Raw genomic sequence first — 11,128 nt, 5'->3', positions numbered from 1 at the left:
CTGAGAAGACCCAGGACACGTTGGTGGGACTATGTTTCACAGATGGCCTGGTAACGCCTCGGCAACCAGCCAGACGAGCTGCAGGAGGTGTGTGGACACTGGGAAGTCTGGGCATCCCTGTTCAGAGTGCTGCTTCTTTCGCCCGGTCCTGGATAAGTGGGAGAAGAAGTAAGTTAATTTGATCATGAGCTGTGTCTCGCTCTTCACCATAGCTGTGTCTACATTAACTTAAAGTGTTCACTGAAGTTGGTGACAAATGCATATCAAGGCTTCACCCCTTAGTTGCACCGAAAGCAAAAGTGCTTCCTTCGGTTGCAGCGTCCCATAAGCACCATGGCACTGTACTGTACGCAGCATTTCTATTTTTGTCACTGACTGCTTTGTGTCCTCGTCGTGCAGACCACAGAGGGCCAATCACACAGGAAGCCAGTCGGTGAAAAGTGAAGTGAAGTGGTGAAACACTCTGTGCAGACGTACAGCTCACACTGATGCGATTGCATGTCAACAGATCCAGTGGCTCCAAGATTGTCACTTGGAACTAGACTCCAACAACAACAAGGTATTTTCATTAGTTACTACAGAACAATCCTCTCACCTGAGACTCTGTTGGCCTTTCATTCATCATCACTGTTGTACACACATGACACTTTTGTCGCTCACGTGGGTGTTGTGGACTTTGAAGTGGCTGCAAGTGTGTCAGTGGAATATGAACTGACACACTTGCAGCCACTTCCTGAAAACGCGACACACAAATAAAGATTATAGACAATAAATAAGAGGTCTCTGTAATGTTTGACAGGATCCTGTTAAACAGTCTCACTGGATCATCCTAAAACCGTTTTTAAAATGAACATAAAGCTATATCTGGGAATATCTTAGCAAGTTTTTCCACATACTGTAGATAAGCGCTGCCATTCAACAGAGGTCACAAAGATTTCATCTTTATTTACCAGAAAAGTTGGTTGCTGGAATCCACCAATAATGGGAATTACCCGTGGTGCAACTGGGGTCACTATGTTCTCTGTGTATGTCACTTCAGCTGTCTTGCTGATTGTTTCAAAGGTGCCGAGAGACAATTGTGACTTCGAGGCTGGTGCACATTGGTTACACAGGGTGGCTGTTGTCTTGGTGAGCAAGAAGAATGGCACCTGGCACCTCTTCACTTCTGGAGAGACGTCACTCACTCGGCAACCCCTCCCACATGCAGCGGCCACACACATAGAGGAACAGCGCACCTGCAGCAGACACTCTACATTCACTCCGACAAAAGACTATTTTAAGGCTTAGAACGCATTGTTTCTTTTTCCATTCATTGTAATGGGAAAAATCGATTCAGATTTCGATCAATTCGCTTCTCGAACGGCCGTCTGGAACGGACTGTGGTCGAGAACCGAGGTACCGACCACTGAATAATATGAATGTAATATATAGTATTGTACTTTGAGGAACAAGGGAAACACACAAAATGGCCAATGAAAAGAACAATGTGAACACAGTCACACTGTGTTAGTCTTCATATCCCAGAAAACCTGATCGCTACAATCCACTAATAATGTGAACTATCTACAGTGCAATTGGGTGCTGGGATTTCAATGATGAGGCACTGTGAGTTATGTGGCTGTGGTGGTATGTGCCTTCTTCACTATGTTCTCTGTGTATGTCAGGTCAGGTGTCTTGCAATAAATTGCGCTTGACTGTGTGAAAGGTGCAGAGAGGGAATTGTGTCATTTGTGACCACTGCCTGCTACACTAATGTCAGAAGTACTCGCTTAAAACCATGGAAGAAACAATCCACAAACTCAAGGAAACCAAGGAGGACTGGTGAAGCCAACTGCAGGCAACATTTGCTCCTACACAGATCAACCATCAAGCAACTCAAGTCAGTGAGTGGCAAAATGAAGTCACCTGAACCACTCAGGTATTGCTTCGCGTCATTCATATTAGCTCTCTACTGACACCTGCTGTACAGTTGTAGCAGATGGAAACTTGAAATATGAAGGAATGTATATACTTACAGCAGGTACATCATGTCACAATAATGATGGTTGTGTTGTGTCATTGATTTTTATTTCACAATACCATCTTCTCCATGGATGTGTGGTGAAGTCTGTGCTTCTCCCACCTTTGAAAAAAATCTGTTCACATGACACAGATGATGCTGGAGAACAGAGGAGTGTCCAGGTAAGCTGGTAAGGGTGGGTCTGATCTGTGTGTGTGTTTTTTTTTTCTCACTGCTGTGATGCCTGCTGATCTTGTTCTCGTCCAGTCGAAGTTGTTGAATAACAACAGAAACCCTGTTAAGCTTTCCTGGCGTCAGTCTCTATTTCTTTTGCCAGTCATGATTTACTTTTTGAGAAAAAGCATTTATTTAATGTGTGTCATGTATTTTTGTTTTCCCATGCTAGGATTCAAAATGAGTTCAGCGACTGACTGGTGTGTCTGAGGGGTGACGTTGAGGCTCAGATAACTGCTTCAGACTGCAACTTTATTGTAAAGCCTGTGTAGTTTTCAACAGCAAAAATGATACACAAAATCAAGAGCACATGATATGATGAGAGTAACAAAAATATACATTTAAACACCCTACTCACAATAATATTCACAACAAGAAAAATGTATAAAATAACTACACTGTTGTGTTAGTGGAATTTGTTCATCTGGCCACGCCGACTATTTTGTGCAAACACACATTTGATTAACTTTTACTGAGTGCAGTTTGTGTTGTTAAAAATTGAGATTCACAACGGGTCAGCTGATTGGTTCACCTAGTGGGTGGGTGGGCCCGGTCAGGACCAGGAGAAGAAAATAAAACTAGTGCCTCAGAAGCGGATTGTGGAGAAAGTTGTGTAGCAGTGTAGCTCATGAGAGCCACAGCAGAGCTCAGGATGTCCGGCTCTGGAGCTTCATAACTTGGAGGATATCACTGTCAGGTCCGTCTGTGACACGTCGCTGTTGTCGCTGTGCCTCTGCTGACACGCCTCTTTCGAGTACTTTTCTCCTCGGTGGATTTCCAGGTACGGGTGCCAGTCCTCCGAGGGCAAACACAGCGACTTCAGCCGCTGAAACAGAACAGCAGTCAGACTCTGGGTTTCCAGCACTGGAACATCACACTTACGTTCCACACAGTTCCCTTCGCCTTCAGCATGTTGAGAACCACAAAGAGGGGGATCCAGAGGAGGACGAACACGATCATGCACCAGCCCAGAGCCTGACCCCACATAGGGTACTGAACCGACCCGTAGGAGGGCGGGGTGAAGGTCAGCAGAGACCAGACCAGGATCACCTGCAGTGAACGAGAGAGGCGGTCAAACACGCTTAGCTCTGGACGAACAGACCCAGGAAGTCAACGCACCGCGATGAGGCAGGGGCTGATGACGAACCAGCAGGCTCGCCACCACAGCCAGAAGCAGAAGCTCTTCTGGCCGAGCATCATCTCCATGTCTCCGATGAAACGGTTCCCTCCTGGAACAAAGAAGATGCTCAAATTAAACATGGAGTCTGCAGTATGGTCTTCCGGAACCATGAAATTGCACTGTGTTCATTAGCACAATTTACTGTCCAATGTCTTTTTTAGACATTCATTTTATTTACTGAGTTTATTTCACACTTTTGTTTTACTTTTATATTATTTCACTTATTTTCTTATTATTGTGATGGAGCAGAAAACAGCAGTTCCATGTGTGTAGTGTTGAGATGAAACCATACCCGATGATCCAAATCATCTACTACAGTATCAACAACATTGATAGAGAAGTCCACTTTCCTCTTCACGCAATGTTTGAGTTGCAAACTCGCCATCTCAAAATACAGCACGCAAGTTTGCTCTGCCCACAGAAAGATTTATGGGCCTCGCAGACACCTCTTAGAGGGAGTGACTGTGGACAGGTCCAACTGGGAGGAGGAGAGGCAGCTCAGGCAGCTGTCCACGCAACCTGACATGAGTTTTTTTTTTCTTTGTTTGTTTGTTTTGTCTTTTTTTTTTTTTAATTGACAGCTTGTTTTGTTATGCCTGGCACATGATGCTCCCATCACCTCCTACATCTAATGTGATCCCTAAGCGTGCTCAGATTAGCATTAGCTTTCATTTAAAAAAAAGATACACTCTTACTCACAATTACTTTGAATGTCAGTTTGCTAGTCAGCGATGACTTCAACGATTTGCCGGCACATGACATGTACGAGTTGACGAACACGACAAACCGTAAGTCATATATGTACATTATTAACACCTGTATAAAATATGAGTTTGTGTCCTTTGATGAGTCCTTTGTGAAATGGTCCCATAGTTTTGGGTCACAAAGGTCATGCAGCCTCAGCCATCTCTCCCCTTACTGCGGCCTGTTCGAAGAACGATGACGTCATGACTAGTCAACTATTTTGACGAGTCACTGCAGACCTACCGTAGGTTATCCAAAATTTTAATGCTCCAAAAAGTATTGATACCAAAACGCTATATCTGCTATAAATTTGCAATGGTGCTGATACGACTCTGTGCCTGAGTTTGTAGTAGGTATATTGAGATTGTATCCCAACAACCCAACTCTTTACATACACTGCAAAAAAAGCCTGGCCAAAACTCAAGTTTATTTTAACCCCTATATCTCAGAGAAGTGATAAATACTAGATCAATATTGGGTCCATGAAACAGGATGAATACTAAATCCTGGATGAAAGTTTTTGTACTCAGTGAGGGTGGACAGTTTAGTCATGAGAAAATATGTTTATGACAAAATACTCCAGATTTCTGGCAAATACTTGAGATTTTTGGTCAACTGAAAACTCTGCTGGATAATGGATGAAGAGTCCGTTTCAGAACTGTCTCTTAGAACTAGAGAGCTCCGCAGCGCCATCAGCAGGCTTCATTTACAGTCTCGTGCAGCTGTTACCGTAGATGTAGATGATCCCGATGATCTCCAGAAGAGCCAAAACCAGCAGCACCCAAGTGGCAACAAACTGGTCGATGAGTGTCACCCAGTAAATCCCGGCCTGAAACGGACAATCAGAAGTCATGTAAACCTGGAGCAGGAGGTGGAAGTGCAGCGAGCAGCGCACCTGTGTGACACACGGCAGACCCAGCAGGTACAGGAACACGCTGGTCACGATGCTCAAAATGGCCCGTTTGGACTTGAAGATTTTGGGAGCGGCGTCGATCATACAGGTGGTGATCACCTCTGGGGTAGAGGAGATGTTAGAAAGGTATGTTTGGTCTCATGTCACAGTCAGACTAAGCGTCGCCTCACCTATTCCTGCGAACTGAGAGTCCAGACCCACGGTCAGCAGCATGAAGAAGAAGAGCACGGACCACAGGGGGGAGATGGGCAGCTTGGACAGTGCGTCTGGATAAGCGATGAAGGCCAAGCCGAAGCCGTCCTTCACCACCTTCTCAATCGGTGTTTGGTATATGAAAGCCATGTGACCCAGAATGGAGAAGATGGCAAACCCAGCTAGCACGCTAGTTCCTGGAACCAGATGTTTACACCTTCAGTGAGTGTCCACATCCATCTGTGCCCACATAAGTCAAAGAACTTTCTTTTACAGATCATTATTTTGAACCTCACTCACGGTTGCGAAACACGCTTGAACAATAGTTCCAGTTTAACATATCAAGCCAGTTTTTTTTTTTTTTATTGAAGACTTTGACTTTCACTTAAATTCTGAAAATACTGAAACTTAGATTCCCTGCATTTTGAATATAATGTAAAGTGAAGCATTCTGGTAATTGTCATCATTTTAAAGTTATGTTGCATCAAATGTATTATGTATTAAACTGCGTATTAAATTAGTATTATTCATGAAAAATAAATGCAAAAACTATAAATTGGAATTTGAATTCCACTCCGGGTGACGAACCGCTTTTCAACTTCAGGGACTACTGTGAATTTGTGAGACATGTCACGTCAGTTTAGAACAGTGGTCAGGCCTGTTGTGAAGGCTGAACTCTGACGTCACCCACCGGCGTTGGTCAGCGTGACCACGAAGGCATCTTTGAAGACGTTGTTGTGGAAGTTGTTGTAGGACGCCAGAGTCATGACTCCTCCCCAGCCAATAGACAGAGAGTAGAAGGTCTGAGTGGCAGCGTCCTTCCACACCTGCGACACGTGACGTCATCAGAAATCACGTTCGTGCTCGCAGAAGTGAAACGTTTCATGTTGCACCTGTGCGTCACCAAGTTTGGTCAAGTTGGACTGAGAGCCGATGTAGAACTCGATTCCGTCTCTAGCGCCCTCTAGCGTCACGCCGCGGATCAGCAGGATCAGAATCACCACGTAAGGAAACGTCGCTGTGAAGTAAACAACCTGGTGACAGACAAACACCGACACAGGAGAAATTACATCCATGTTTCTGTTGTAGAATAGAATAGAATAGAATGCCTTTATTGTCATTATACACATGTACAATTAGATTAATCTACCACCAGTGTCAGTGCAAAAGAGCACTATAAAACGATAAATAAAAACTCTAAGGTATCAAATAAATATTTACAAATAAACAGATGTGCACACTCATGCCGACAACGCAGCCTTTCTTGACTGTTGTTATTTGTTTATTTTATTATTATTATTATTTTATATTTATTTTTAATTTTTTATAATTTTTATTTTTATTTTATTATTTTGTTTTTCTTTTTTGTCAGCACTTATTCCAAAACGCTTTCTTAGTTGGTGGGCTCCCCAGTGACCATGGCGATAAATTAAATTCTGATTCTGATTCTGTCTTAATGCAAACAATACTGAACCTCAGCGTGGACCGCCAGCATTTTAACGGGGGCGCTGTTGGGCAGTTTTTGATTTGTGACCTTCGCAGCTGGATATTGTTCTTGGAAAACACGCAGGCAGCATCATACTAAGGTCAATGTAATATTGTCATTAAAATCCGAATTGTTTTTTGAGTGATTATCCTCCACAGTTTCAGCACCGTGCCACGTTGATACATTGAAGCTCACATGAAACTCTCAAAACTCTCAGACTTCCTCTGGACACACTCTGAGCCCTGTGTGTTTGGGCCTCCTAAGAACATTCTGCCTGTGGCTCAGGTGTGACCATCAGTGGTGAAACAAGCAGGAAAGGAACTCACTTTCCCTGAAGACTTGATGCCTTTGATGAGGGCTGCCGCACAGATCACCGTGCTCAGCAGCAGACACAGAGCCAGGTGCCAAACAACAGGCCCCGTTTCATCCAGACTGCTGGACCTCTGCAGCGCCACCCCACTGCAAGAGAGACAATTGCAACCCCAAGTCTATCTGAACAGCCGCTGGTGCTGACTTACTCCCAGTACTCTTCACTTGGACTCTGAATGGGAGCAGTGAGGATGGTGGGGCGGGAGGTGATGTTCTCCTGAGTCAGGTTGGACACCAGAACTCCACTGATGTTACAGTACACTGGAACAGAGACACAGGTGACCCTGATGGAGCGGCGGCTGAGGGATCTGACTCACCTGCAGGCGTCACGCTGCAGTTGCTGCCGGACCAAGCGCTGCAGCTGGCCCAGGGCAGAGGAGACTGGAAGGAAGCGAACATGTAGTAGATGCTGTAGGCGATGATGACGTTGTAGTAGATGGACACGATGAGAGTCACCATCACCATGGACACGCCAGCACCTTCAGGCGCAAGACAACATGATGGCTTTCAAGAGTTTCACTTCAGGTCAACTTGTGTCATACAACATTTAAAACATGTTTATATTTGTGAGAGTTAGACATTTAGCTCTGGTCAGCACACTTTAAATACATGAATTAAAAAGATGCTACTAAATAGATAAATAAATAGTGATGTGTGTCAAGGCCGTGGTTCTGCTCCGAAAAGCTTGTGAATTCTGATGTGTTCTGAGGGACCAACAGGAAAATGAAATGTTCCATCTTTTAGCTCAGCTCTTTCACAGTTTTCGTTTTTTTAACACTTTAAATATTTATATTGTCACATGTGTGTTTTTGAAGGATGTAAGGAAACAAACAACGTTTTCATCATGCGATTCCCTCAGTTTACTGAACAAACAACTGAACATGGGTCAGGCCAAGAATCTTCACCTCGGCTCAGAAGGTTTTGTTTTGTCTCCCTGTTGACAAAACAACTCCAAATTATTTGAACAGATTTCACTGAAACATTCAGCAGGTGTTGATGAAAGGAGATGAATGATGGTTTTCCGGGTGACTATTTGTATCCAGCACAGTCTTGACGGATATGTCACTCAATCAATACTTCATAAAACGTATCAATCAGATAAAAAAAAAAAAAAAACTTTCCCATGAAACGGTGCTGCTGGGCATTCCACAGTAAATGAGGGAAATCATATGAAAGTGTGCTTGGAACTGAAAGAGTTCTGAACGTTTTCTCACCCTGCATTATTGGCGCTGCCCGCCACACGTTAATGGGTCCTTGGCTGCAGAACTGACCCAAAGCACTCTCCAGGAAAAACAGAGGAATTCCGGCAACAACCAGCATCACGAAGTAAGGAATGAGAAAGGCACCTGCAGGAAGTTAAACTGTCAAAACAGACAAAAGCTGCTGGAGAAAAGGTTCATTTTGAATGGATACCTCCTCCGTTCTTATAAGCCAGGTATGGGAATCTCCAGATATTCCCGAGTCCGACAGCATAGCCGATGCTGGAGAGGACGTACTCGCGCTTGTTGGTCCAGTTTCCACGTTCCTGGTTCTCATCTCCCTCGCCCACATATGGATCCTTCCGGGCCGGAGCGTCAGGTGAAGGAGGAACCAACATAATTGTGTATATGTGTATTATTATGTGTATATATGTCATCATCATTTAAATTGGAATCCATTTCTGAGAGACTGTGAAAAACTATGTACTAATGAATTAAAAACTTTCTTCTTGTTCCTCATAACCTGCTGGACCTCAGAGAATCACCAGGATAGTTGATGTGTTCTTTGTTTGAGGATGAAAAGTTCAATTGTAAATAAAAACCTGCTTTAACAACCAGTATTAAAACACACCATAATGGATTTGAATTTCCAGAACCATCTCCTGTTCTTTCCCCATGAGATTAGACTTGGAGAGTCAGAGTGACCTCAAATGAAAGCCCTCACCTGGTCGACGACAGCAGGGTTGGCAAAGATGGTATCCTTGAAGCTGCTCCAGCTGTACTTCTTCATGTCTCCTGGATGACTTCACACCACCTTCGCTGGCTTTGGTGTTTGACTCCAGGATACATGAGGTGGATGTCAAAAGCCAACAGTGTCGCTCTGACACACCCAACCCTTCAGGAAAACTCCGCCCCTAAACTTCTCATAGGTGCACCGGCACTTGTGTGGGACACCTCTCATCCTTCTTGTTTGCCCTCTGCAGCTCAGCTTTTTATGTCCATCAGTTCATAACTCGATGAAAACTAACAGACCTCAGCGTGAGGTCACTTATTCAGAACAAACTGAGATGGAGGTCATAAATCGGCTTTAAAACCTGAACTCTGTCTTACTGACTCAGAAAACCAGTTTACACCTAAAGACAGGAGAATACTTTCATCTGTTCACTGCTGCCTTTCTATTCAAAAACAGGAAAAACAACTTCATTCTGAGCAAACCTTTTTATTTAAGCATTTGCTCTAGAAAAGACTGAAATGAAAGTAAAGCAGAAACACTAGTATCTGGACTTCAGTCGGAGTTTTGGAGGAAGGTCACAAAGTCGCAAAGTTCATTCATTCAACTCCTCCTGATAACAAATGGTTAACCTTCACCAGGACTCTGAACCAAACTGAAACCCAATTACAACCACCACGTTATTTTGAAGTCTTCATCCTCAAATTGACGTTTGGACCTGTGGGGACTGGCAACAGACATAAGGTCCCCACGAGGATAGTGTTTTGTCTTGTCTTCCTGTCTTAGTGAGGACTGTCATTAACATACATTAACATAATGCTTTCCCCAGGCTCTCACCCTAAACCTAACCAAATAAACAAATGGCTACACTCAACCTTTACGCTTAACCAAACAGAAAGCCAATCATAATAACCGAGCGAGAGGCTTGACAAAGTGAGGACCGGCCAAAATGTCCTCACTCTTTTCGGTTCTCACAAAGATAGAAGTACACACACACACACGCGTAGGTTTGTCTTTTTGGGGTCCGCTCATTGACATAACCCTTTGCCCAGCCTCTCACCCTTTACCTAACCAACCAAAAACACATGGCTAACCTTAACCAGGACCTAACCCAAACTGAAATTCAACTATAATGATCCAGTGATTTTGAAGTTTTAATCCTCAAATTGACAATTAGCCTCATGGGGACTATTAAAATAGACCCAGAAATAGCAAAAGGTCCCCACAAGGAGGTGTGTGTGTGTGTGTGTTTGTGTCCAAGAATTGGTCCCCACATGTACATCTAAACAAGGACACACACACACACAATTTATAATGGGAAATGAAACCACGTTTTTAGGTTACGGGAGGAAAGCGGAGTTTGCAGAGAAAACAAATCGCATCCAGAAGGGTCCCATGTTCAATACAGGAGCTGCCTTAAGCTAAAATGGAACCCACGACCTTCTTGCTGAGAGCAGCATTAACTCGTAAGTTGCTGCTTTCAGGATTTCTTAACAACATTAGTAGGCAAAGACAAGTGTTCAAAGTACAGTGACGTGGCACCATTCAAACCTTCTGACTGGAACTTTCTGACTGGGAGTCTCGAGTGGGATGGTTCTGTCCATCTCTGCAGAAACCTGGTGTTGAAACTGATCACCGCGGAGACACTTGAGAAAAACAGAGAGCCCAACAGAGTTGAACTGTGAATCTACCTGAGCCGTGGATGAGAGATCATCTGACTCAGAAGTTCACGGACTCATGATACAAACGTCATCGTGTGGACGGGCTCAGAATGAGGCGGGAAACAAGAGAAAAATGTTTCATTTGAGACACACAGGGATACATGCACACACTAGCTGAAGTGCTGTCTCACTCTTCACCATGGCTGTGTCTACCTTGACTGAAGGTGTTCATTGAGGTCGGTGACACACGCACATCAAGGCCAGACAGTCAGCATTGTGTGTAGCCTCTAATCACTGTTGCGGCGACACGACTGGTGACGGATTCACCTCGTAGCCAAAAACAACACCTATAAATGGAAACACAGCAGCTAGTAAAGCCTTGAGGGCAGACTTCTGAGAGCTGACATGAGAGTTTCAAACA

At 44.1% G+C, this 11,128-nt stretch overlaps 1 protein-coding gene across 1 annotated transcript; it reads right to left on the bottom strand.

Moving 5' to 3' along the window:
* Positions 1 to 2,585: 2,585 nt before the first annotated feature.
* Positions 2,586 to 10,854, bottom strand: LOC128760808 (sodium- and chloride-dependent neutral and basic amino acid transporter B(0+)-like). Its single transcript, XM_053868481.1, has 16 exons — positions 10,738 to 10,854; positions 10,598 to 10,652; positions 9,041 to 9,152; positions 8,531 to 8,675; positions 8,332 to 8,463; positions 7,435 to 7,596; positions 7,267 to 7,378; positions 7,075 to 7,207; positions 6,156 to 6,296; positions 5,954 to 6,089; positions 5,241 to 5,459; positions 5,053 to 5,171; positions 4,887 to 4,986; positions 3,353 to 3,462; positions 3,116 to 3,283; positions 2,586 to 3,059 (listed from the first exon to the last, which is right to left on the bottom strand). The coding sequence occupies exons 3-16, from the start codon at positions 9,104 to 9,106 to the stop codon at positions 2,904 to 2,906; spliced, it is 1,899 nt and encodes a 632-aa protein (XP_053724456.1). The 5' UTR covers positions 9,107 to 9,152; positions 10,598 to 10,652; positions 10,738 to 10,854; the 3' UTR covers positions 2,586 to 2,903.
* Positions 10,855 to 11,128: the final 274 nt, after the last annotated feature.

The sequence above is a fragment of the Synchiropus splendidus genome, chromosome 6, assembly GCF_027744825.2.
Source record: "Synchiropus splendidus isolate RoL2022-P1 chromosome 6, RoL_Sspl_1.0, whole genome shotgun sequence".
In the NCBI taxonomy this organism is placed as follows: domain Eukaryota; kingdom Metazoa; phylum Chordata; class Actinopteri; order Syngnathiformes; family Callionymidae; genus Synchiropus; species Synchiropus splendidus.
This window is presented reverse-complemented; position numbering and strand designations above follow the sequence as displayed.

Excerpts from the sequence above, each read along its gene's own strand:
- LOC128760808 (XM_053868481.1), bottom strand. The coding sequence starts at position 9,106 with ATGAAGAAGTACAGCTGGAGCAGCTTCAAGGATACCATCTTTGCCAAC. Across the intron at positions 8,464-8,530 it reads GGCTTATAAGAACGGAGGAG|GTGCCTTTCTCATTCCTTAC; the intron begins GTATCCATTCAA and ends AACTTCCTGCAG. Across the intron at positions 6,297-7,074 it reads GCATCAAGTCTTCAGGGAAA|GTTGTTTACTTCACAGCGAC; the intron begins GTGAGTTCCTTT and ends GTCTGTCACCAG.